Source organism: Stegastes partitus, unplaced genomic scaffold (genome assembly GCF_000690725.1).
Source record: "Stegastes partitus isolate 25-593 unplaced genomic scaffold, Stegastes_partitus-1.0.2 Scaffold24, whole genome shotgun sequence".
Classification (NCBI taxonomy): domain Eukaryota; kingdom Metazoa; phylum Chordata; class Actinopteri; family Pomacentridae; genus Stegastes; species Stegastes partitus.
The window spans coordinates 337179-364145 of record NW_007577755.1 but is presented as its reverse complement, the minus strand read 5'-3'; the positions used below and the strand labels follow the sequence as shown (position 1 = coordinate 364145).

Below are 26967 nucleotides of genomic sequence, written 5' to 3'. Positions count from 1 at the left end.
TACAGCTCTCCGACGCTCTGTCCTCTGCATTTCTGACTCACTCAGCTCTCCTTCTCCCATCCGAGCCCAGCTGAACCACACGACCCGGGAACATGTCCTCCAACCTGCCCTCCGGAGCCACGGCCGGGGGAGCCGGGGTCAAAAACAAGCCCCTCTCCCCCTTTAGGAAGCGGGGAAGCCTGCAGTACACAGCCAGCACAGGTGAGTGGACGGGGTCTGGGGATGGAGAGGGGTGATGTTTTGAGTGTGTTGGTCCTGTGACAGAAGCAGGAATCTCACATGAACTGAGGGTTTAGCTCTGCATTCTGCATCTTTATGTGAAATCAGAGTTTTGATTTTAGATTTTAGAGGATCAGTGACAGAAAACACTGACGAAAGGAAGAGTCGAATTACTTTTTCTGTGGAAGTAGTTGGGGGAATGCAAACCTGTTGATGAAGGGGGGGTGCGACAGAGGATGCTCTGAGTGGAGGGTTTTGGCATTTGTGCTCTGCAATTTCACATCAGTGCACTGGCTTCTGGTGATCCCTTTCATCCTTTATTTTTAAAAATTGCACAACATGCACATCATCCACTGCAAAGCCAATGTGCAGTTAGATGAGCCGCTGCAGTTCCAGTGTTACGTGACTGGTTTTATGGTGAAAACTGTTATAGCCTAAAGGATTGCACGCTCCTTTATAAGTTGGAGATGCTTTGGCTTGTGACACACTTTAAAAATCAGATTGCATGCAGTAAAAACAAAAAAAACAATGCAAGCTTAGCCTAAGAATGTTTCTTTTTTCAGTGCCTATATGTCGGCTTCTCCTTTGAGAACAGTGATGTCTTGCTGAGATGAATGTGTTTTTCACTCAGTTTGATACCAGTATGTGGCCTGCAGATAATATGTAGGTTGGTCCTTCATGACTTGATCCCCCGCTGAATGAGAGGATTAGCCTCCACTGTGATGTATGCACATGGTCGGCCTTTCACCCAAACTACAAAGAGGGAGGAATGGCCAAATGATAGAACATTTCTGTTCAGTCATCTCCCAGTCTAACCCTATTTTCTCTAAAATCGAAAACACAGTCGTTTGGTTTATTACAATATCAAGTAAATGATAATATTCCTAAACAGAAGCAAACAACCACTGATGCATTCATGTCAGAATGACTCTGTGAGAGAGTATCTGTGCCTTTTAGCACCATAATCACACTCTGAGGGCTCTCTTTCATTAGGCAAAAAATATGCAAATGCGATGTGATAATTTCAGCCCTATCGCAGGTTCTCTCTCTTTCCCACACATGAATATTAATATCCTGCAACAACACCGAATGAGAACGATGGATGCACTTGTGTCAGGAAAATCACACTTGATTCTTGATGTGTTTATTTGGAGTAAATAAAACAGTCTCCCCCTATTGGCAGATCTTTAAAACATGAGAATTACATAATGCACACATAACATTGTCTTAAAAACATGCTGTATCTTTAAAAAGATCTCTCGCTCACAGGTCATATCACCACTGGGGACCGACAGTGACATGCTGTGGCACTACGGTGACTGCCGAGGCATTCAGAGACTGATTTTGAACCCTGACAATGCATGCAACAGTAGGAGGGCTGAGCGATTCTCCAGCCCCCCCAGTCAAGATGCTCTCAGTAATTACCCTCATTTGCAGCTAGTAGCTCACAGTGGAATTACAAAAACTGCCCTCAAGCTGGTGGAAAGAATTGATGAGAGGCAGTATTGGCAGAGGGAGATTTCTTTTCCTTGAGCGGACTGCTTACAGATTCAATTTTTCATGCCTCCAGGGATTGATTTAGAAAGTCTTTGCAGAGGCATATTTGGATTAACATTAACATTTTATGTTGTTAAAGCATCCTGGGAACCATCTGAGTAAGCAAAGATGACATTTAGATGACTCATCTTCTTTTGTTTTTTCAAATGGGCTCTCTCAGAAGTACAGTCTGTGCAAATACTGTACATGCAGTGAACACAAGCTGCAGATAAATGGTATTTTGACTTTAGTAAATGGCATATTTGAACAATTGCCAATGTCATGACTTAAAATGCTCAAGGAAATGTAATTCTTGTTTCTGTTGCAGTAGGATCATAAATTATAGACTGGGTGACACTTTCCTTTCAATAGTCTGTCAATACTGATTGTCTAAATTCACACTTTGCATGCTGGAGGATCTTCAGCTTATTAGTCGTTTTTTTATTGAGAGTAAGCAGTTAATTAGACGTGGAAGACTGCAAGAGGATCCAACCAGCACTTTAAAGGTTGCACATAATTTATCGTCCTACGTCTACCAACAGCACTTTGCTCTTTTGTGCGGTTATTGTGTGAAGTTCTGCGGCATAGCGTCCATATTTAGCACACTATTGCAGGGTTTGTGGAGTGGAGCTCAGCTGAGTGAATCACTTCTCTGGCTGTGAAACAAGGTAGTTCTGAGATTAGGGTGACACCCACTCACTCTTCTATTCTGCGCCTCGTGTTGTTTTTTTTTTGTTGCACTTGTTGAACCACTTAAATCAGATGACAACACATTTATGTAGCCGTAGATATTTGTTTACGGGTTAGTCATAGATGGTTTTAATGTGCAACAAAGCAGCTGTCGGATAAACATTCGGTCGAGCGAAAACACGCTTGCTTCTGAAATGTAGTGGAGTACACAGGAATGAAAGTGCAAAACTACTTTCCACCTCTGCAATAAATCAATGCTTTCATAAGAGCATCAAACAATAAAAATACACGTCACAACCAAACCGCTTCCCAATTCAAAATGGTTATTCAGACAATACACAGTAAAAAAGAAAAAAAAGAAAGAAAGAAATTTACGTTTATGGATATTTTCTTTATATGATTTGTGGAGAAGATGTTATTTTACAGCTTTTTCCCTGAATTATTGTAATTAAACACCTTCAGTAAACTGATAGGTGTAACAATTCTGTAGTGAAACAGTTTTATGTTACAGATTGTTAAATTTAAAATAATTACAGTCAATTAATACAATCAAACAACTTTGAAAAACTGTTAGCAAAGTCTTAGTTTGACTGACAAATACAATGATTCAGATAAAAAAAAAGTACAGCATCAACCAATTATTCACATATAATTCTGTATAAACTGGCAGGAGGAACTGAAAAACAAAAGATGGTCATTATGCACTGTGACATGGCTCATGAGCTGCAACATAACGTGGAGACTGACACCAGAGATGACAACAATAAGAGTTTTATTTCAGTAAGTAAATATCATAAGTAAATATCTAGGGGAGAAAGTGCAAAAATATTTGCAGCACTGAGAGCAGCAACAAGAGTGAGGTGAGAATACGAGACTCCCCACTTGTATTCACACCTACTCAGGTGTGGACAGTAAAGCACATCAGTACAGTAGACAGTAGCTTCTAAAAACTCACCACCGCTGCAGGCTCAGAGGAGGCAACATGCCTGAAAGATTCAACCTCAAGAGCAGTGCATGTTTGAATTATAGTGTCTGAATGTACAACGGATAAGATTTCCATTAAAAGTACAAGAAAAAAAATCTTAAAGTAATATTATGGCAATAAAAAGTTTATTACGAGAGGTACATACTTAAAGGAAGCCATCACCGCATTCCAGGAATGTGTCAATCTATGAATGTCTACATCGCATAAGCAGTGAATTAATTGGCAATACTGGAAAATAAATACGACAGGCTGCCACCGGAGAGAATTACAAGCCAGTAACAGTTTGTCCTGTTTACCTGATGAAAATAAACAACGTCTTGTGGGTTATTCCATCTCAAATTATCATATAGTCATCAGCATGTAATTTAAGAAAGCAGAGATAGTGTATAAGAAGCCATAACTGGGGAGTGTTGTGGTGTCACTGCTTATATTTTTGCTTAATGTATTTAATCCCGTTTCTGTGGGGAAAAAAAGATAAATGTGATTTAGTATTGTTTCCCTAATCCTTAATACAGCTGTTGGGTCGTTTATTTACAGATAACGTCAGTAATTTTACTGAATTTTCTATAAAATAAGAAAGACAGAAAACCATTGGACAATTGTAGTTATTTGGGGTAGAATCAGGGTGGGGTTTTATTCTTTTGATTTTAACAGCGTAATGCAGGCTGATAAACGACCTTTGGACAGATTGTACTTTGCCCACATCTCGTTCACACCTCTTCTGCTTGTGTCACTCCCTGTCATCCTTACAAGCCCACACATGTGTCACAATGTGTCATTAACATACACTGTACCCACCCTGTAATCACTCCCCCACAGGGACCTAATCTGCACCAGTAATCACTCAAATTTTTCTTAATGATTGACCGAGACATTGGGACACTCGCCTCGACACGCCCTCAGCTGATGACCTTCAGTCAGTCACTCCTCACTGTGCATCTACAGTTTGTCCCGCTGTTTAACTGTTTGTGTCTGAACTGACATCCGACCTGATTACGGGTCCTGATGGACTTGTGCCCTGAGGGTGAGACCTCCTCATTGTTGTATTGTTGCTCATGTTTAAGGGTGATGCAGTAGATAAAAGGCCACCAGCTGCTGAATGCAGCACATCGACCTGAAGAGAGCCAGTTTGAAGGTACAGTGCATGATGGTGTCTTAGACTGAAGCAAATATGTAGCTGCTGAAACACGTTGTTGTCTAATGGGGCCTTTTACTCAGTGGTAGCATGCATTGAATTATTAAGCACAATTTTAATGTACTGTGACTATTTCTGTTTGATGCTACTTCCTATCAGAGCTGTTGATTAATCGATCAATTCATCACTTTGAGCCTAAATCAAAGGTTTCAGATTTTAGCTTCTAAAACTTAAATATTTCCTGGTTTCTGTCACCTGTGATGAATCTTTTGACTTTGGAATTGGACTTTTAGCAAGACAAAATATCACACAGAAAGATGCCAATTTAGGTTTGATAAATGATGAAGGGAATGTTCCAGATTTTTATGCCCTTTTTAGACCAAATTTATCCATTGAAATGACAAATGAGTAAACTACTAGATGCAGCTCTACTTTTTGCTACATCTCTCTACAATTTACTTTACAAACAGCTGTCAAAATAATCATCACATTAATTGCCAATCAGAATAAACTATAAAACATTTCATAATCAAAATATGATGCGTTCCTGTGATGAAAATGATCAGCAGTATGTGGCACAGCTGCAATCTGCTCTGTCTCAACTGGATGCAAAACCAAAGTATGATTTATTCCTCCAGCTCAGCTCCTGCTTTGGTACATGTATGTTTTCAGTGCCACCCATCAGTCTGTCAGCAGGATTATGCAAAAACAACAAAACTGAGTTTAATGGGACTTGGCAGAGAGGTGCAGCATGGACACAGGAAAAGACAAATAAGTTTTGTTGGGGATCTGGATCACTTTCCTGAAAATAATAAAAAACAACTGTGATATCAGACACTGGCCTTGGTTGAGGATGTGCTCTCTGTTTGCCCCTCTGATATAGTAATGCATCAACATTAATATTAATCCAGGTACATTGTTTGTTTTATATAATATGAAGCATCAGAGAGGTCCTCCGCTGCTTTTTTTTATTATTATTGAATTAAATAAAGCTTTTCGGGCCTGTAGAGCTTCATGAACTCTTTAACTGAATCCTCCTCAGGATGATGAGCTCATGTCCTGTGATGCTGCGTTCGACCAACAGAGGGAGTCTGGTCTGAAGCAGCCACACTGATGAATCAATGTTGTGTTTCTCGTGGGGTCTGAACAATTTGATTACACCTCTTGAAAGCAATTTTGAATTTGAGTGAGAGGCAGAGTGGTAAATTGCTCGTAGTCATGTTAACTCTGATGCACGTCTCTGGTCAGCAGTGCTTTTGAGTCTTGGGTGACTGTAAATGGATTTTATTTCAGTTTGTGCTTTCATGTCAGTCAGGATGTTATTTTATTTCTAGTATAACATCCTCTGTATAGATATAAAGTTGTCACTGTGTGTGTTTTGTACAGAGTTGTGTGCAAATTCTGACTTTTAAGTCTCGAGAAGTTATTGTTAAAAGGATGAAGCTGGCAAGATTATGGACTTTTCTATTTGCTGGTTTTTGCATTGAAAAGACCAAAACTAACACTAATCTTCCCACTTATTATTGTCTGCGTAGCTACATTTTAATACAGCTTCTTCCTCTATTTCATAGGATTCTATTGTTGTCAAAAAAAAATCATTAACAACTTTGGGCCACAACTTCTTCCATTGATTCAGTTCCACATACAGCAGTAAAGACTCAGCACCAGTCAAATCTAAATTTAAAGTAGCAGTGTCTACTTCTGCAGGAAGTTATTTAGCATGTGTGCTTTATTTAATTCATTCCACCTTTATTTAAACCCAGAGCACACTGAGGTATATTATTTTACATGAACACACAAATTAGAAATCTGGACAAGAATGAAAATGAAAAAATATTAAAAATTTAGCAGGAAGCCAGAAAATGCAGAGAGAGACAGACTGACACGCTGTTCATTTGGTCTTTTCATTAAATTTGTGATAGAGATACAGAATATTGTCTGCCTTATCTTAGAAAAACTGCACGAATGCTTACGCAAGAGTCTGGTCAGAAAAGGTAAAGATTCCTTATTCCGGTTTGAGTGAAGGCAAACTGAGCTGAACTTTTGACAGCATTGAGCAAGAGAAGATAAGACACTCAGTGCAAACACTTCCTACACAAAGAACCGCTGATTGGGTTTGAAAACCAAATCAGCATCCTTATAACACTGTCAGAAAAGCTACATTAGACACCTTTTGATGGGATTTTGGCTTTTTTCTTTGCAGTGTGTTTCAATAGAATTGATATTCATGGAGATTATTCTGACACATATCACAGGCAAAGTGCAGCCCACTGAAACATTCAGGCTTTTCAGCAATTTCCTTAGTCAATTTATCAGGTTGTTGCTGTTATACAGAGCAAATTTGAATTAATTGCATAAGTAGGGAGGTTTGGTTGGAGAGACACAATGAAGGATTTTATAAGCATTTTGTTATGATGACATCGAGTCATGGAACAGCAGCATTTCACTGAGTTATTACCGTGTTATTTCCCACAACATACACACAGGCCTGTGTTTATAACGTGGGAAGGCATGTTCCAGAAATGACTGCTGCAGACATAATGGGGACAATGTGCTGGCCCTTTAATTTCATTCATGTGAGAGGAGACGGAGGCAAGTTCTCATTTATTAGACAGTCATCTCTCTCAGACTGCTACTATTCAGAGAACGGAAATGAAAAAAGAAAAAAAAAGAAAAAAGAACCCTGACATGTCCAACCTCACTGCTGAGGCAGCACCATTTTATTCACACACATACACAAACATCCCAAACACATGGTCCCCTCAGCAAAACACAGGCCGGCCGACAAAGCAGACGGCAGAGGGGGTGCTGTCAGAGAATATCACAGCAGGACGATCCACATCCGCTGGTGATGTACGTCCTCTACCCCCCTGCCTCCTCACCCTCCTGTGGTACGTTCCAGATAGATGTCAGAGGCATTTAAATGAGGAGGATCAGCTCCAGAGGCAGCTAGTGCAGCGACAGCTGGCCTGAACCAGGAGGCAGAGGGGGGTCACACACTGGGATGTGAGGGGGGAGTTCATGGACCTGCTGGACCAGCTCTTTGTATGTATGACAGGGACAGATTAAGGGAGTAGAGGAGGTGGACTGCTTGTGAGTGTGTTGATGTGCATGTGTGTGTGTGTGTGCCAGTTTTGACATTTGACTGAGTGTTTGAAGTGTTTCTTTCTTGTTTTCTCTCCATCCCTCCCTCCCATCATGTTTTTAACCCATCTTGAAAGGACAGCAGACGCCATCCTGGGCCATTTGCTGTTCGGCATGCTCCATCTCCCTGCCAGGACAGCCTCTCTCTCCCTCTGTCTGTCTCTCTGTCCTCCCTCGGCCCTGCTAGCTGCTGGTTAACGCAGGCTCTGAGGAGACAGGTACGCTCCACTACCCTCATCCCTTTGCAAGAAAGCACAAATAACCCCTCTCTCCCCCTCCCCTGTCTCTCACCCTCCCTCTCCCCCCTCTTCTTTCTTCTCTCCCCTCTTTCACAATCACTGCCACTCTCCTCTGCCTGTCCCTTGACGGCTTTGTGTAACAGCCCGGAGCAGTGCTGTCTTTAGTGTGCCGAGGAGAGAATGTGTGTCGATTGATTGTCCCACAAAAAAGCAGCTTTCTCATGTCTTTCGGGAGTCATGCAAAAAAAAAAAGAAAGAAAAAAGGTGCAACTCTGCACAAGGAGGCGGGTCGATAAATCGTGCTGCACCTGCAACTGTGGGATCAGGTTGAAATGGTTGTCAAGGGTAGTGGGCACTCTGTCTGTCTTTATGGTTCAAGTGGGAAGACTGACAAGAGTAGAGGAAATACAGGAGGAACACATCACAACACCGGCCTGCAAGACGTGCAGCTTGTGCAGCTGCAGAGACTAAAGCAGCTCTGGTTTCTTTCATTACACATCTTGAGAGATGTCAGCTGTTTGATGCAGGGATGCTGGAGGAGGAAGCAGAGGAGGGCTGTTAGATCCTGCTGCATTCTCTTTGCTATACAAGTGTGTTGGACAGGAGGCTCCTCATATGATAGTGAGTGAACAAATGCTTTGTTCAAGTGTGTGTCTGCCACGTTTTTGGATGAAACACTTCAGTCATGTTGATTTTTCAGACTCTGTGTGCGTTAATGTCTCAACCTGTTCGCTGTGGGAGCAGAACTGCTTACAGGTCGGTTGTTTGGTGACTGACTGATCAAAATGCATCCCAGGTTTCAGACTAATATGCATTTGGCATGATTTTATTATTTTTTGTCATTTAGCTCTGGAATTGCATTAAAATGTGGCCAGTTTTTAACAATTTTCTTATGAATGCTAATGTTTAAACAACATTTCTAATATTTGCATTCATCAAGTGGTGCTAACCTTTTCAGCTGAACCTCTTCTGCTGCCTTGTTTATGTTTGTTGTTCTCTGGTAACACTGGCACGTGTTCGCTGTGACAACATACGGCTTTCACTGCGAGACATTTGCCACAGAGGCTGTGAGTCACTGGCTTTGTTTTTTGTGAGCTAATATCGGACGCAGGTAGACGGCTTTCGGTGATGCATAGCCTTGCTGGGTGGTAAACACATAGAGAGATGGAGGTAAAAGAGAGGACATGTTCAAATATAATCATCCAAAATGTATTTATGCAGAATTTTTATGATTTTGGCTCTTTCTGGGAAGTTTCCAAAGAAAGATGACAGGAAAAAAAAGCAAGCAGCTCTGTGTATGAATTTCCGCAGGATGTCTCTTTAACCTCTGACCTCTCGCCCGGCTCTGACTTCATATGGCTTCGGATGACTTTCCACTTGTCATTGCATCCCTGAGGAGCGTTTACGCCGCGCCATCTGGTGTGAGTTAGACCCGAGTTAGGACTCTGGACGCCCTGTATTGCTGCTGAAATATGCATGCGGTGGAAGTCTCCCTGCAAGCTGATACTATCTGACCTTGTTGTGGAGGGGTTGTGATGGAAATCTTGCGAGCAGGTTCACTCGTGCAGGAGGAAATTTCAGGAGATGAAGGTGTTTTAGTTTACTGAAGGTGGACTGAGGAAAGCAGCAGATGTCAAACTGCTTGTTCATTTTCTTGCAAGGTGTCTTTATACCTGTGCAAACTTATAACACCTTTGACTTTGACTCTGTTACATCATTGTTTGCTGTTGGGGACATGATCGGCTTGTCTCCATCAAAGGTGTCTTTTAGCCCTGAAACCAACATGGAAGAAATTTCCCTCACAAGGCTCAGCAGCAATATGAGAGGATGAGCTGTGGCAGACTGTGTGTTACTGTGTGACTTATTCAACATGTTTGTGATTTAGACATCTGGTTGCACTTTAAAGTGTGCCACACTCATGTAGCATCAGGCCCTCGTGCTGTTAGATCAATAAAACCTTAATGCAGGCAAGATTATGTCCAACTGTAACGTAGCTGGGTGTAATTTCTGAGTGGTTTGCTGCCCAACTGTGGGGGGATGAGTTGTTATGTAACCATAGATGCTACTGATCCAAATATAGCAGCCATTAGGGGATTAGCTCCGGGTCTGGTAGGCTTGGCTAGGCTCGGCTTTGCTGCAGCCCAGCGTGGATGTCTTTGCCACTGGTCACCTCCTGCCCTCCACACCGGCGTCCGCTCGAATCAGGACGATTTGAAACGCCCCAAACCGACAGAGGAGATAGAAATGGTCACCGGCTGCTGCACAAACGAGTCCCGTCTTATTAGCAGAGGAGCATCAGTCTGTGGCTTCAGTTAGTAGACTTTGTAAATGAGAGAGTGGTTTAACATCACAGCATGTGTTTCGTTTTTCATTGACTCAACCTTGCTTTGGAAAAAAATCACTGCTATTAATGTTAATGCTCTTGTTATCTTTGTTTCAGTGTTTAATGTCTCTAAATAAGGGACTGACATGTTTTTTTTTTTTGTTTTATTTAAAGGGCTATTTACACACACTTGGGTAACAATTAGAATTTTGATAATTCTCTGCAAGTTTAAATTGCTGGGGTCAAATTACAAGATTACAAGATGCCAGTCAATTTGAAGGTAATAGGAGGGTTAAGTTAATTGTTGTATTTATTATTTTTATATGTGTTCAGCCAAGGTCTCCTTGTGAAATTTGCAGGAGACTCCTTAGTTTCTATGCATTTTGACAAAGGCTGTAATCATTATGTCCATTAGTGATTAATCTGCACATTATATTCTGAATTACTCGACCAATGATTTGTTTGTACAAAGTCAGAAAATAGTGAAATTATATAAAAACATATATATATATATATAGTATAAATATAATTATAATTTCCTTATAACCTGAGGTTTTTATGACTTATTTTGTCTCCAAAATATAAAGTCTAATATATTCGACAACTGAACTGAGCTTGAACTGAGATGATTATCAAAATAGTTGATGATTAATTTCTGTCAGTGAACTAATCAACTCCTATTGTATTTTTCTGCCACCACAGTTGCTAAAAGGAAAGAGAACTCAAAATATTTTCTATGCAGCATTATGATTTTTTTTTAAAGAAAAAAATAAAAAAAAATTAAAGTTAAATTTCTTTATTGATGTGTTCTTCAAAAACTGAAAACATTTTTACAAGGTTCCCATAGGTACTCCTAATGGTGGAAGAAATGATAATGCTACACACAGCTGCTATTTAATTTAATCACATGACAGTTGACATCTCCAAATTTTTCATGTATACAGTATCTGTTTAGTGTACTCAGTGTGTTTTTGGTGAATTTTTAAATCGGACATGTAGAATGATGTGATTTTAATAAAAGATCGCAATTTGAAGTCTAGATTTGGTTAATTTTCCAAACTAAACTGTACCTTGTACCCCAAAAACTTTCAGAAAGTTGAAAGTCAGACAGCTTTTTCTCTCTTTACAGTTTCTGGCTCAGATAAATGGTGTCATTTTTGGCCTGCTGGAAGATTTTGGGGTTTAGAGGATTAATGGGGCAAAACATCCCTCAGTGTTAAAGTACTTTAGTCTGAGTGTATGTTTCGACATTTCTGCCTCGTGGTGCAGAAAAACTTGTCCTCTGTGTTGAGTGGGACGTGATGATGGGACGGTGTTGAGCAGAAGGTGATAAAAACGTGGTGAGTTGCGGCCGGGCCAGTTATTTTACCGTCATCTCTGATTCTCTTTATAGCAACCGTTCTGTCTGCTTCACCGAGTGTTTTCATACATTTTAATGAAGCTTTTTGTCGAGTCCTAATTGGCCCAGTTAGTGCGCCTCTCTGGTCTCCTTTGCTGTCCCCACAGAGCAGACACACTCAGACATTAAATAAATCAGACTTGGGTACAGACTGGAGGTATCATACAGTGTTCCCTCTCTGACCTTCCAGTGTGGATGTTCTATAAATACCGGTGGACAACAGGCCCACTGACACTCTAGTGTGCAGGGGATGAAATATTTAGCAGGATGATAAATATTTCAGGGGCAGGTGCATAGTTTCAATGGAAAGATTAATATCTATCTAAATATACACCCGAGGGGAAACACGGCATTGAAAGCCATGTCATTGTTTCTGTTTCTCACCAGCAAATACTTAACCTCTCTGTTTTCCTCATCGCCGTTAACAACCTTCGTCCACTCACAGCCGTCCTTGTCCCGAGTCTTTTTTTTTTTTTTTCTTTTCAAGGACCATCCCCCTTCATTTTCCCTCCTCGTCTTTCCATGACAACTGGGTTTGTATAAGACTTGAGTCTTGCGGTGGCGACAATGGACTGTATTAGCCGGTGTATGTGCTGATGGCCACTCCACCTGAATGGTCCATTGTGTCTCCAGGGACAAACAGCCACTGAGCTCAGACCTCCACTGCTGTGGAAAGGCCCACTAAAAGAGCAACAACAAGCTTCTGCAGGCTGCTCTGTGAAATAGCAACAGGTTGCAGGAATAAAGAAGCAAAAAAAAAAAATCTCTCAGCAGGCTGAATAAGTGAGTTCAACTGAGTCATGGTTGTTTGACCCACTTAGTTTCTACTGGGCCAACTGAAGAGACGCTTTATAGTTTTATTCACTTGATAAGCTCATTGGCAGTTAATACGACGCAGTTGTTGCAAGTAAAGCTGATTTGTGATCTTCCCTAACTAAAATTATTGCTGCTATGAGGAGTTACTTTTTAACTACTGTCAATGGAAGTCTATGTAACAAGCATCAGCCACTGTAGAGGGGTTTCAGTGAATGCACAAAGGAACCTTCAGCTAAAAACCTTCAGAGTGAATAAACTGCACTGAATCACTTTTGTTAGAAAAACAGATGGTTACAACAGTGGAGCTCACCTCACTGGTGACTCAGAGCGCTGTCAGCTGTGTTTGACAGTACATTACTTCATGGTGAAACGCTTCTTTTTAAGATCCCTGAAAGCATCAAGAACAACCATGAAGTCCATCCATCTATTATCTATACACCGCTTAATCCTCTCTAGGGTCGCGGGGGTGCTGGAGCCAGCTGCCTATCACAGGGCTACACTTAGAGACAGACAACCAAGCCCACTCACATTCACACCTACGGACAATTTAGAATCATCAATTAACCTCAGCATGTTTTTGGACCTTGTGGGAGGAAGCTGGAGAACCCGAAGAGAACCCATGCTGCACGGGGAGAACATGCAAACTCCACGCAGAAAGATCCCAGACCCCCAGGAGATCCCCGGTTCGCGTCCCTGTTGGGACGCCCAGGATCTCCTCGCTGCAAGGCGACGGTGCTAACCACTGAGCCACCTTGCAGCCCCCAACCACAATGTGATAACTCTAATAGCTTTACACTCAGCTGACAGTTTAAACCAGCAACGGACTGACCGAAAGACACAATCAGCTTAAAAAGTGTTGCATTTGCTAACTGTATATGGGAGCTACTGTTTATACCAAACCAAAAATGACTATAGGTGCATTAGATAAGTGATGCACAACCTGCAGTTCAGCCCAGTCCAACTGAAGAGTCACTGAGTTTTTGCCACTCTAAAGTTGCTCACAGCTGAGTTACTAATGGTGCCTCTTTTGTGCTTTTTACAGTATCTGGTTCATGTAAACAATTTATTTTTTGTTGACTTTTTAAACGAGACATGTAGAAAAAAGAGATTTTGATGGAATGTCACAATTTTTAGCTTAGATTTGGTTCATTCTCTCAACAGAACTTGTACATCGCGCAAGATTTGTTTGTGCCAGACTGTTAAATATCTGATAATTCTGTCCTTTTCAGTTTCTGGCTCTAACAAATTTTTGGCAATTTTATAAGATAACATGCATTTCAAACCCGCTGGTGGGTTTTGGGGTTCAAGGTGTTTGAGCATGTTTACATTTTTAAGAGGAAGTTTATGTTTTCCTCAATATTCTTAGATGCTGAGTCTGTCATGAGCTTTATTCGTGGGAAAAGAAATATGTTATTTGTCCCATTCAAAGTTACAATATGTGCTTTTACTTATGTGTTAAGTCTCACAATAAGACTAGATTTTCATAGAATTCCTCAGTATTTAACATGCAGTTTTCTCCCCCTCTCTATCTGCAGTTGATCTCCGTGGTGCTCGCCACCTCCTCACTTCCCAGCATTCCTTGCCTGGGATCCCTGTGGCCTTGAAACAGTCCATTGACCTGCGTACTTCCATGGATGGGAAATACAAGGAGATTGCTGAAGTCAGTCCTCGATCATTGTGTTGAATTATTAACCTAATAAGTTAAGCTTTATTGTGAACTCACTCTTGCTTTTGTGCTGTATGTGTGTCTATGTGAAGGAGCTGTTCTCCCGCAGCCTGGCAGAAAGTGAGATGCGAAGCGCCCCCTATGAGTTTCCTGAAGACAGCCCCATCGAACAGCTGGAGGAGAGACGTCAGCGCCTCGAGCGACAGATCAGTCAGGATGTCAAGTAAGTGGGAGAAAGGAGGAAGGTACATTTGTGAACAATAGTTTACATTCACTCGTAAAGCCCGTCGATATCATGGCACTCTTGAGTTTACAGTGACTCCTATAACATACATTTTCTGGGATGGAATCATTGAAACACATCCGTCTTTGTCACCAAAAAACAATCATTTGTCTTTGTTCTTTCATAAATTTAACAAATGTTTTCTAGAAAAATGAGAAAATCTGCTGGATCAAAAATATACATACAGCAACTTGAATTTCTCTTTTTGCTGATGTTGACAGCTGTGTTAATCACATTCCGACTCCTCTGAGCCAATTTAAATGAGGCTTATTTAATATGCTCGTCAGACTTAGCCAGGAAGACTACAGTGGGAAAGCCTGAGGAGCTCAGCAAAGATGTGGAAAAGCAAATCATTGACTTGAACAAGTCAGGAGAGATTTCAAAGATGCTTCAGGTCCCAAAATCATCTGTAACAATTGTTTGTAAGTGTAAAGTGCATGGTACAGCTGTGTCACTGCTAAGGTGAGGAACAAAACACAAAAGCTATCAGAGAGACAACAGGTCAGGATGGTCAAGAGTTAATCAAGAATTATCAAACATCAGGTTTGCAATGAAATTAGTGGCTGCTGAAACACAGCTGTCAGTGTCCATAGTGAAGTATGTTTTGCATCGCTATGGGCTGAGAGGCTGCTTTGGAAGAACAAGGTTCTTCGTCTACAAGCAGCACCTCAAGGCTCAACTGAAGTTTGCTGCTGATCACATGGACAAAGCAAAAGCCTTCTGGAAGAAAGTTCTGTAGCCAGACGAAACAAAACCATCAAGCCATTTGGCCACAATGACCAGATATGTTTGGAGGAGAGAATGTGAGGTCTTTAACCCCAAGAACACCAAACCTACCATCAAGCATGGTGGTGGCAGTATTATGCTCTGGGACTGTTTGCTGCCAGTGGAACTGGTGCTTTACACAAAGTAAATGGAATAATGAAGAAGGACAATTACCTCCACATTCTTCAGGAAAACCTAAAATCATCAGCCAGAAGGTTGGGTCTTGGATGCAGTTGGGTGTTACAACACAGTAATCCCAAAAACACTGTAAAAGTGGAAAAGAAATAGTTAAACCAGGCTATAATTAAAGTTTCAGAGTGTTCTCCCCAAAGTTCTAACTTAACGACCCCTTTAAGAACAGGTGAACTATGATGAAGAAACAAGAAACAAACCAACAAAACACACTAAATAGTTGAACTGTACCAATTCTGTCAACAGCAGCAGTCATATTTACAACCAAAAACTTCTGGAAAGCTACCAAAATTGCCTATTTTAGTAGAAAATGGCCACATTTAACCAAATATTAGTATTGCTGTTATGTATATTTTTGACCCAGAAAATTTTGTCATATTTCCAGAAGACTTATAATAAATCTATGAAATAATCAAAATGCATGATTGTTTTTTTGTGACAAAAACGAGTGCGTTTCAATGATTCCATCTTAAAAAATTAAGAGTTATAGAAGTCATCAACAACCCAAGAATACCAAAATACACATGATCTTTACAAGTGTATGTAAACTTTGGCTCACAAGTGTAGATAGTTAGTTAAGCAACACATGTGACTGTGTTTGCAGTCTTATTCTGCAGTGATAATCCCAAAGTGAACTCAGTCTTACCTGTCCTCAGGTTTGAACCTGACATCCTCCTGCGAGCCAAACAGGAGTTCATGAAGACTGACAGTGCCACAGATCTGGAGTGAGTCAAAAGCAATTTCATTAACCACTCAGCATGTCTCTTCACCTGTCTGAGAAGTACATTTACAACATGTTTATGGATTATTAGATACATGAAGGAGCAGAGCCAATCTCCTGACCTGCAGGAGAGAGAAGTGGTTCCAGAGAAAGAGTACCAGCGAGTCACTATTTCTGGAGAAGAGAAATGTGGGGTAAGTTGGAGTGGTATAACAGTAACAAAAAAAGTTCTTAGTAGAGGCACAGACTTTCTTTTGTGACGTTTCTCACAGTTAAATAACACCTCCTCTGTCATCGTTTTGCTTTTATAGTCATTGCTTTTGCTTCTGCTGTTCTCCCATCAAGGTTCCATTCACAGATCTGCTGGATGCTGCCAAATGTGTGGTGAAGGCTCTGTTCATTAGAGAAAAGTACATGGGTCTGTCGCTGCAGAGCTTCTGCAGGACCACCTCTCGGTACCTGCAGGAGCTGAGCGAGAGACCTCTGGACTTAGATGTCTATGAGGAGGAGATTCCAGAGACCACAGTCACTGCAGGTACACTTGAACTCATCTACAGCATCACTCTCGCTATCGTCACAGACTGAAAAGTAGAGCATTTATGTGGAACCTGTGGGAAGCACTGATTTGTGATGAAATGCTTAGCTGACTAATCAGCTGGTCAACAATGGTTGACTAAGTCTTTACTCAGGAAACAATGCATTTTTTTGGGCTTAAGTTTATAAATTTGAGGATTATCTCTGTTGTCTATCATGGAAATTTGAATAAATTGGGTTTTGGACTGTTGGTTGGAATAAACAAAGAACTTCAAGACATCAACTCCATCTTTGGAAACTAGTGATGGGCTATTTTTTTTTTTACCATTTTCAAAAATGTATAATTAAAAAGTTGATGTATTTGTAATGGTAAAGCCACAAATGACACAGTTGGCAACAATTTTTACAACAGATATGTTTTTTTTAGGGCCGACAATAAAAAAAAAAAAGAACTGATATACATTTAGAGTAAAAAATGAAAGTCTTAATAAAAAATTCTGAACAACTCAACACAAAACGTTCTTTGCATATTTATATTTTGCATTTGTTTAATTTAAAGAGAACATTTCAGCGTTCATCCTTCAGTTCTGATAGGCTGCTACTTGTCACATGTGACCAACCAGATAGTGCTGTGGACAGAAAAGCAGCTGGAATTGAACCAAAGTATTGCATTTTTAAATTCATTTATTTTATCCAAAATCGCCAAAAAAAAAGCCATTTTTATAATCTGGACAATGCTAAGTTTTGGATCTGATAATTGGCCAGGATGATAATCGGTTGATCTCTTCTTTGTCGCACAAGACACCCTCAGCAAAGATAAAGAAAAACTCCCCCAAAAAAACCTTCATGGTGGGAAAAAGATAAATCAAAATGACTGGTTATTTGTATCTCTGTTCCTAAATACTCTGTTCCAGCTCTGCTTACTTACTACAGCTCTGGTAATCTGATTTCCAGCATCATGTGCAGCACTTTCACATTAAAACACAGCCACAGATTTCACCGTCCATCTGTTGCACTCGAGGGAGCAGGCTTTCACAACGTGTAGGCTCACCTTAGCTGCATGTGCGCGCCCACCTCGCTCAGAGCAGTGACACTGTTCCACGTTCTGTCTCCTCTCAGATGCCACAGTGCACCCACCTGTTTCTGAAACGCACCCCTACGAGAACCAGGACCCTGGCAGCATGCCCCCCGACATGGGTTACGGCTGTAAGATGGTGGGCGGTGTCATGCATGTGTACACGACGAGGAACATAATGGAAAAGTGAGATATTTGTGATGGTGCATGCAGGCCTCATCATCTATGTTCAGGATGTTTTTAGACTCAGTTCACGCATTATATAACAATAACTTTCATATGTTGCCAACAGGAGCACAGAGGTGGACCTGCCCTATCCAGACCTGCAGGAGTACATCGCCGACATGAACGTCATGATGGCCCTCATTATCAACGGACCAGTGTAAGCTGAACCACCATTTGAAGTGGATATTCTTTTTTTGAAGTCACATGGGTTAGTCACAGTGTCTTGGTTCACATCAGCATCTTCAGCCAGTTGCTTAAGAAACTGACAAGGATTTGCATAAAATGTACTCATATATGTGCATATATGTGTATATATGTGTATATATTTGTATATATTTGTATATATATGTAAAATCAAATAAATGAATAAATAAATAAATTCTAATAATAAACAGAAAATGCTACTATACTGTAGTAGTAGTAATTATATAATAATATTGATAATTAAAAGAAGTGTAAATAAATTAACAGACAATTTAATAAACTAACAATTAAATAAATAATAACTGCATAAGTAATTGATAATAATAAAAGAAAAAACTACTATTATGAATAATAATAATAATAATATTTAAAATAAATATTAATTAATAAATTAATAAACTAGCAATCAAATAAATAAATAAAAAATTAAAAAGAAAGAATTTTCAAATACTAGAAACAAGTATATACAACTTAACAAGAACAAGAAAAAAGCATCTGAACCGCATATACAATTATTAATGTGCGTATCCATATAGACTTATATAAACGTCTATACAAACATACACATACATAATGTGGTTGCTGAGGTATCGAGAACAATTGTCCCAGAAGTATGTGTCAACTTAAGAATCCAGGCTTTATGGTGAACTAAAGAGTAAATGCTGTCATTCCCTAAAGAGCTATAATTCACTTGAAGATAGTCAAAAGTGTGAATTAAACAGGAGAGGCCAAACTAATTAAAGTGATTAATACAGGATTAAGTATGTGACAGGCTTTAAAAAAATTTAAGTAAAAGGACAAAATGGGAGAAATAAAGGATTCAGCCAGCTTTACTGAGTACAGTTTAGAACTGCAGTCACTCATTTTTTAGTAGATTGAACCTAAAATGCTGCCACTGACCTGATCGTCTCTTATCTGCTGTTTGAATGAACTCATAAGGACAAAGAATACCAGTTAACTTAATTCTCAGTGTATCAAGTGCCCAATATTTCTTTTTTTTGCCACAGAAAGTCCTTCTGCTACCGTCGTCTGCAGTACCTCAGCTCCAAGTTCCAGATGCACATCCTGCTGAATGAGATGAAAGAGCTCGCAGCACAGAAGAAGGTCCCACATCGAGACTTTTACAATATCCGTAAGGTGAACTTGAGAGCTTTTTTCTTCCTCACTTCATCATAATTATCAGTTGTAATCCAAAACCAGACTCCAACACGTATACAATTCTTTTCCTGTTTGTGTGGTTTGTTCCACAGGTTGACACACACATTCACGCTTCATCCTGTATGAACCAAAAGCACCTTCTACGTTTTATCAAGAGAGCCATGAAGAAGTATCCTAAAGAGATTGTGCACGTGGAAAGAGGGAAGGGTCAGACGCTCATGGAGGTGTTTGAGACCATGAACCTGACGGCCTTTGACCTGAGTGTTGACACGCTGGACATGCATGCAGTGAGTAGTGAACATGGAGGATGGACAGAAAGCTCTCTCAAAAATGTGCCACAATGTGAAAATGACACTGAGACACAACGTTTTAACTTTTACTTGCAGGACCGAAACACTTTTCATCGGTTTGACAAGTTCAACGCCAAATACAACCCCATTGGCGAGTCCATCCTGAGAGAGATCTTCATCAAAACGGACAACTACATCGAGGGGAAATACTTTGGGCACATCATTAAGGTGCTCACTTGCAAGTTACACAACAGCTCTGTGTTTGCAGCAGAATGACTGCATGAGGTGCTGGCGCCCTCTGCTGACCGTCTGTTTGTGTCGCTGCTCCGCAGGAGGTGATGGCCGACCTGGAGGAGAGCAAATACCAGAACGTGGAGCTCAGGCTGTCAATCTACGGGCGATCCAGGGACGAGTGGGACAAACTGGCCAAGTGGGCAGTTAAACATAAGGTCTACTCTGATAACGTGCGCTGGCTTGTGCAAGTGCCACGACTCTTGTGAGTTCTCTCAAATACTGCACATAAATACAGTAGTGAAGACAAATGTAGCTCAGATTTAGTATTTTATTGAACTGATTATCAGATATAATGGAATATTCTGAATTACATAAATAGGTACAATTTGCTGCGTCTGTGCATTTTAATGCAGTATTTCAATGTAACAGTCCATAATATGCTGAGATAGCAATTAGTTGTTGTGTCTCCATGTTGCAAGGAAACAATACACTTATGCAAGCTTCATAAATAACACAATAAGAAAAGATAACCTTTATTGGTAAACATGTACATTTACATGTTACAGCAGCTCGGTACAAATGAGGCATTGATAAAGCAATACAAGAAATACTGCATTACAATAAAGCTCAAAACAAAGATATAACAGAGAGTATGTACATCTTTCAAATGCATATATTTACAGACATATGAGCTGTGACAAATGTACATATGGATCTGTACAGGTATGATATGTTTACATGTAGATATGAATGATGATGCACCGGTGTGTTATACTTTCATACAGAATAGCAGTGCTACAAACTAATAATAATGAGGCAACTTAAACCATCCATCTATGTTTAAGTCAGTTTTGTTGTTGCACACAGAGGAGCTAAAACCCATTAAACATGTGCTTCATGAAGACTGTTTTATCTCTGTTTAAATAATTTGTTTGCACTTGATTCCAGCTTTTTAAATTGCTGAATGTGTTGTAATAATTCAGTTTTCTCATGTTTTACCTTTAATACTTGCTCTAATACTTGCTTTTTGCTTATAAGTTTTGGTGAATTTTTTAAAACAGGACTTGTAGTTGTAAAAGAATATTGTGAAAAAGTAGAAAGTGTACTTTTGTTAAATACGATCTGATAACAGCGACTAAGCCTTTGGTAAATAGATATCACATTCGCACACATGAGTAAAATAACGACTACAACTTTTCATCAGTGATCATCTTACAGCTGACCTTTTCCTTTGCTTTTATTCTCTCTTCAAAGCGATGTCTACCACACAAAGAAACAACTGTGCAACTTCCAGGAAATGCTGGAGAACATCTTCATGCCTCTGTTTGAAGTCACCGTCGACCCCAGCAGCCACCCAGAGCTGCACCTCTTCCTCCAGCATGTGAGACTTCTAAACTACCTAACTATACACATCTGATCAATCAGATTTACTGGCGGTCAGTCCTCAGAGGGTTTAACGTTATCTGCTCTTGGTCCCTCACACAGGTCGTGGGTTTTGACAGTGTGGATGATGAGTCCAAACCAGAGCAACATATCTTCAACCTGGACAGTCCGCTGCCGGTCAACTGGACTGAGGAGGACAACCCGCCCTATTCCTACTACCTCTACTATATGTATGCAAACATGACTGTGCTGAATCACCTGCGCAGGTAAGTCAGCTCACCTCAGTTCAATTGACTTCTATAATCTGCTTTTTTATGTTGGTGTCTGCAGCAATAGTCATATGACAAGTGTTATACGTCATGTGATTCAGGGGAACCTCATCTTTCTTTCTGTTGTGGTGTATAGTCAGCGTCATGCATTATTATTGTGTATGCATGCCATATTTTAAATCTAAAAACCAAGATTCTCATAGTTCAAACACAAAGTTTGTCTATCAAAAACAAGATTCAATATTAAGCCCCTGACTAGCAAAACTAATAAAAGTGTCTCAAATGCCCCCAATTATTTATTTTTTTTACTTCAAACACTTTACAGATTCACCATAAATGTATAACTCCTGGTTTTTAATCCTGATCTAAACAGGATTTTTTTTAGTGTCTGTAGCTTTAAATTTAACAAAGCTGTAGCCGCCCACGTCCCCTTCAGAAAGAATACTCTCTCTACATCTGTGAATGACAGTTGAGAAAAATTATGACTGCAAAGCAACTGACACAGACACAAATTTGTGTGTGAGACAAAGACTTTTTATCACTTGCGATCGTTTGACATAGAAAACAGGCCCAAGCAACTTGTGACGGGTGGGTGGTAGAGCAGGTTGTCCTCCAATCGCAAGGTTGACGGTTCGAACCCCTGCCCCTCCACAGTCAAAATGTCCTTGGGCAAGACACTGAACTTGAAGTTGCTCCCAATGGCAGACAGCATCTTGCATGGCAGCTCTGTCGCCATTGATGTGAATGGCTGAATGACAAAACACTGGATAAAAGCGCTATATAAGTGGAGACCATTTACTTCAAGGTAACACGGAGTCTCAATGGGCTGCATTTCAGTCAGTATTTATACTTGTTCCACTGTACAACAACAGAAACAGAACAGTATGTAAATGAAAGCAGTTTTATTGGAAATGTGGCTGTATCAAAATGCAGTTTATGTGAGCACAGAGAACAGGAGTGAAGCAAACAGATGAAGAAGCTTTATTGTCATCGTACAGAAAAAATACAGTTCATTTGGCGTCATCTTTGCAGCAGCCAATATGATCACCGTCCAAGAAAAACAAGCTAAAAGGTGATACAAACAACAAAACAGCAGCAAACAAACACTACACCAAAGTGCAAAAGAGCATTTGTTACAATGAGTCCGTAAACTGGGACTGTCATGGCTCCTGCGGCAGTCTGTTCACAGCCACGGGGAAAAGTCCGGTTCTTCCGGATCTAGATGTAATCGCAGACTGAGTTTAGGTTGCAGGTGACATTGAAAACACAGGACCACACAATCAGTCTGAAAGTATGCATGAACTCTGAATGTCCCTCAGCATTAAGGCTCAAAGGTAATGGTAACATTAACCAGCTATGCTTTTATTTTACACCTTCAAGTTTTAAGACATAAAAAATGCAGTAGAAATGGATTTTTGCGATATATAATCTTTCCTTTATTGTGGAACATGTGCAGCAGGAGCATCAATGCTATGCTTAGCTTTTAGGCATGCACAGGGTCTGTAGCATGTTTATTGTTGGCAGGTAATTTAATATGGATTATTTGGACACATGGTGGCGGTAACTGGATACAGGGTGTGTATGTACAGGTGACAGGAAGAGGAAGGCACAGGTAGGGGGAGAGTCAACAGTTCTCACCAGACCAGCATCAGACCAGCACAGATATAAACCACTGTATTTTCATTTCTTGCATATCATCGAATAAAGCATCCACTAAACGGCAATTATACAGACTAGAAATTCTGTTTTTGGTCTGCGTTGGTTCACTCTGCTCCACCTGTGCAGTAACGGCAATTAAAGAACATTAGGACATTGAAAAATTGCCATTACAGGCTCATTGCACAATGCAACGTCATCCAAATAAAAATACTAAACCCTTTAGAAACAGTTAGCGTATTTTCATTCATTAAAATGTGTTTGATATTTTCATTAAGGTTACAAACCAGAAAATAAACTCTGGGATTTATCCTCTTATCCTGGGATTTGTAATTGAGGCCCTGGGCAACGGCAAAAGTTGTTCATTTATGCAGAATATACTTTAATAAACTGAAGTCACCCTCCCACTGTTTGTGTGTCTTTTCATTCCAGGCAGCGGGGGTTTCACACACTCGTCCTACGCCCTCATTGTGGAGAAGCAGGACCGATCCATCATCTGGTGTCTGGTTTCATGCTGTCAGAGAATATCTCACATGGGCTGCTGCTCCGGAAGGTGTGACCTCAATGTCACAACAGCTGCTTATTTAACACGCTTTGCCAGAGTTTGAAAGGAACTGATGAATCTAAAGAATGTGTCAGGCCTTGTACTTTAGTCTGTTTCTTCTTTAAGCGCTCATGGAAAATCTGGGCTGGTACATTCCAGTAATTCTAATGCATTGCTTGTCGTTGTTCCTTCAGGCTCCTGTGCTGCAGTATCTGTATTACTTGGCCCAGATAGGCATCGCCATGTCTCCTCTCAGCAATAACAGCCTGTTCCTCAGCTACCATCGCAACCCTCTGCCAGAGTATCTGTCCAGAGGCCTCATGGTTTCTCTGTCTACAGACGATCCTCTGCAGTTTCACTTCACCAAGGTCAGCACACACAACCGCTCAAACATTTGGAACAGCCACTTTTAACCTCCACTTGTCCCCCCAAGTTGTAAATCCACTGTAAATACCACTAAATGTTTATTAGGTTCATGGTGTCGACAGCAAAATTACAGCTAAACTGCTTGAGATTTAAAGGTCACATAATGTGGGACCTTTTAGCAGCTTAATGGAAGTCTCACATGCTCTCCCAGAATGTGTTTTTTGATTTTTTTTTCAGCTTAAAATAGTAGAAGATTCACTTCACTGTGACTGTATAACCCCTGGTTTTAGATCATTTTACATGGAAATAACACAGAATTCACAGTGCAGGAGTTGTTTAATTTATATGCATTTGGACATCAAACACAGTATTTTAGCAATGCAGAGCCACAGATTGGCAATGGCTCTGAACAGCAGAAGTTAATATCTTCATATCTTAACAGCTCTTAACCTTCAAGTTTATAACAGCTACAAAAAACAATAAAAATGGATTTTCGCCAAATGGGACCTTCAAATAAAAATGCTATAAGAGGTGTGTTAGAAAAATTCCAGGACTGGTGTCACAAAAGATATATTTCAAACCCAAACTACCAGTTTTCCCCTTCAGATGATCAACCAGCACGTCTACAAAGAGATCCTGTGGCGTTTGCTTCATTCAGTGCACGAGAAGAGGTGAGAGTTGTGGCAGGACAAGTCGTAGCTGCTTCACCATGACAGCGCAGGGATTACTTCGAAGGGGAAAACTTGTAGTTTGTAGTTTGAGTTTGACATATATCTTTTGTGACATCAGTCCTGGAACTTTTCTGACACACCTTATATGGTAGGGATGTCCCGATCTCCACTTTAAGATTGGGATTAGGCCGACCAAGACAGTTTTTAAATGATCAGTATGGACATGAGTCAGAGCACAATCTCTGATCCTTTGTTTACATCCGCAATCACACAAGTGTCCTATATGTTGAAACATTCCTGATGAATTCATCCTCATCAATTTATTAATTTATATCATGAATTCAGAACCCCTAACTTAAACTATTTTCTGATCAGCTTCAATTCTAAGTCACAGATGCACGGCACAGGCCATAAGAGTGACTTTAATTAGTTCTAATAGGATAGGACATGTTTTTAACAGTTGATACTATTGTCACTTGCCATGTGCATTGGCTGCATGTTATGAAGCATCACAGAAGACTTGTCATGATGCACCTTTACTAGCTAAACCCCTACAATGCTCTCTGCTTGTAGTTGTTACAGTATTAAAGAGCAAGGCGCTCCACCTAGGGGCGCAATCAGGTGCAACAGCTAATCTACAATACTTGTTGTGTGCCTTATGTAGGAAAATGGAAAGAGATTGGGGCTGGGTATCGGTAAATACTAAATAAACAACTCAGATCAGATTGAGTGCATGAAAACTTGATTGGGAAATCCCTACCGCACAGTACTGAAGTCCTTCAACATTCAGTGTACAGAGTGTTTTTAACTGTGTTCCTTTTGTGCAGGAGCCCTTGATGGAGGAGTATAGCATTGCCGCTCAGGTGTGGAAACTGAGCTCCTGTGACATGTGTGAACTTGCCAGAAACAGTGTGCTGATGAGTGGATTCTCTCACAAGGTATCAGTTACCTTATAGCACATTAGATTATCCAGTTTCATCTCACCAGTCTCTTGTTCTGACCTGTCACGCTCACCTCTCGTCTCAATCAGGCAAAAAGCTACTGGCTCGGCCCGCACTACATCAAGGAGGGACAGGAGAGCAACGACATCAGACGCACCAACGTTCCTGACATCAGGGTGGCGTATCGGTACGAGACCATGTGTGAGGAGCTGAATTTAATCACACAGGCGATTCGCACCGATGAGCTGGAGACCATCGAGGAGGAGGGCAGTCTGTGTATGGCAGCTGTGCAGGCAGAGAAGTGAACATGCAAAGCACAACACAAACAGAATTCCCACCACATTCCCTCGTTTCCACGTCAGGACATTGTACAGATTTGGATATAAACATATCACATCTGTGGAAGGTTACAGGAGGATTATGAGTGCTGCTGCTACTATGGCAATATGAGAGAGGACCTAAATCTGTGTACCCATGGTGTTTGCTTCCTTTAGTCTCCTTGTGTCATCCTTTGTTTAATTTGTCATGGTGAATGCAATATGTCTCTTGATTATTTATGTAAAAAAAAAAAAACAACAGCAACTATATTTTCATGGTTTGTGACCCTATTTCTGTACGATGTCTGTCATTCCTGTATCAAGCCTTGAATAATGTGCACATTCAAAATTTAACTCGCTAATAAAAACCTATACAAAGGATTCAAATACCAGAAGACAATCTGGAACAACTTTGCAAAGAGAAGAGCATTTATTACACACAGGGCTGGAAGTTAATGTTGAGGACACTGAGGTCATGTTCTTGGTTTCTTCTCTTGGAATTTGGGGATTTTAGCAAGTAAGAGGTAGGCTCCATATAGAGTTAAAAACCTGTACAGGGTGGATTCTATTAGTCCAACAGAATGAGTCCTATATTTTTGGTCAATAATTTCTGAGCAAGTTTCATGGATAAACAATATTGTGGTATTAATTTCAAGATAACCTAAGATAATACTCTGAGACAGTTATTTTTATTTTATTTTTTCAAGAGTTTAGCTAGTTTGAGTTTTCTGCAGTCGGTTGTACCAGCTTTTCTTAAATTCAAACTGACCTTAGCTATAAAGCAAGTGCTTATCGAGTGGAAATTTAAACACACACCAAATTTGCACAGATAACAACCAAACAAACTTGGTCATTCATAAAGACTGCTAAAAGTTGTCAGTGTCAACCTGTTGATGGTGACTGATTTTGGTCAGACGGAGCTACAAAAGCTTCCATTTAGTACAAGATTAACACATGTCCATAGTCTTTATCAATCAGCTAAGACAC

The 26967-nt window shown here is 40.4% G+C and overlaps 1 protein-coding gene across 3 annotated transcripts; it reads left to right on the top strand.

The window, feature by feature from the left end:
* Positions 1 to 92: 92 nt before the first annotated feature.
* ampd2b (adenosine monophosphate deaminase 2b) lies at positions 93 to 26399 on the top strand. Of its 3 annotated transcripts, XM_008295996.1 has the most exons (19): positions 7522 to 7610; positions 7792 to 7927; positions 14022 to 14146; positions 14245 to 14375; positions 16049 to 16117; positions 16205 to 16307; positions 16459 to 16648; positions 17767 to 17908; positions 18015 to 18104; positions 19159 to 19288; positions 19402 to 19596; positions 19696 to 19827; positions 19932 to 20095; positions 21088 to 21214; positions 21319 to 21482; positions 23574 to 23694; positions 23880 to 24053; positions 25550 to 25660; positions 25753 to 26399. In XM_008295996.1, the coding sequence occupies exons 3-19, from the start codon at positions 14117 to 14119 to the stop codon at positions 25966 to 25968; spliced, it is 2289 nt and encodes a 762-aa protein (XP_008294218.1). In that variant the 5' UTR covers positions 7522 to 7610; positions 7792 to 7927; positions 14022 to 14116; the 3' UTR covers positions 25969 to 26399. The 3 variants fall into 3 exon arrangements, with proteins under 3 accessions (XP_008294210.1, XP_008294218.1, XP_008294226.1); XM_008295988.1 differs by lacking the exons at positions 7522 to 7610; positions 7792 to 7927 and adding an exon at positions 93 to 201; XM_008296004.1 differs by lacking the exon at positions 7792 to 7927 and having other exon boundaries at positions 7538 to 7610.
* Positions 26400 to 26967: the final 568 nt, after the last annotated feature.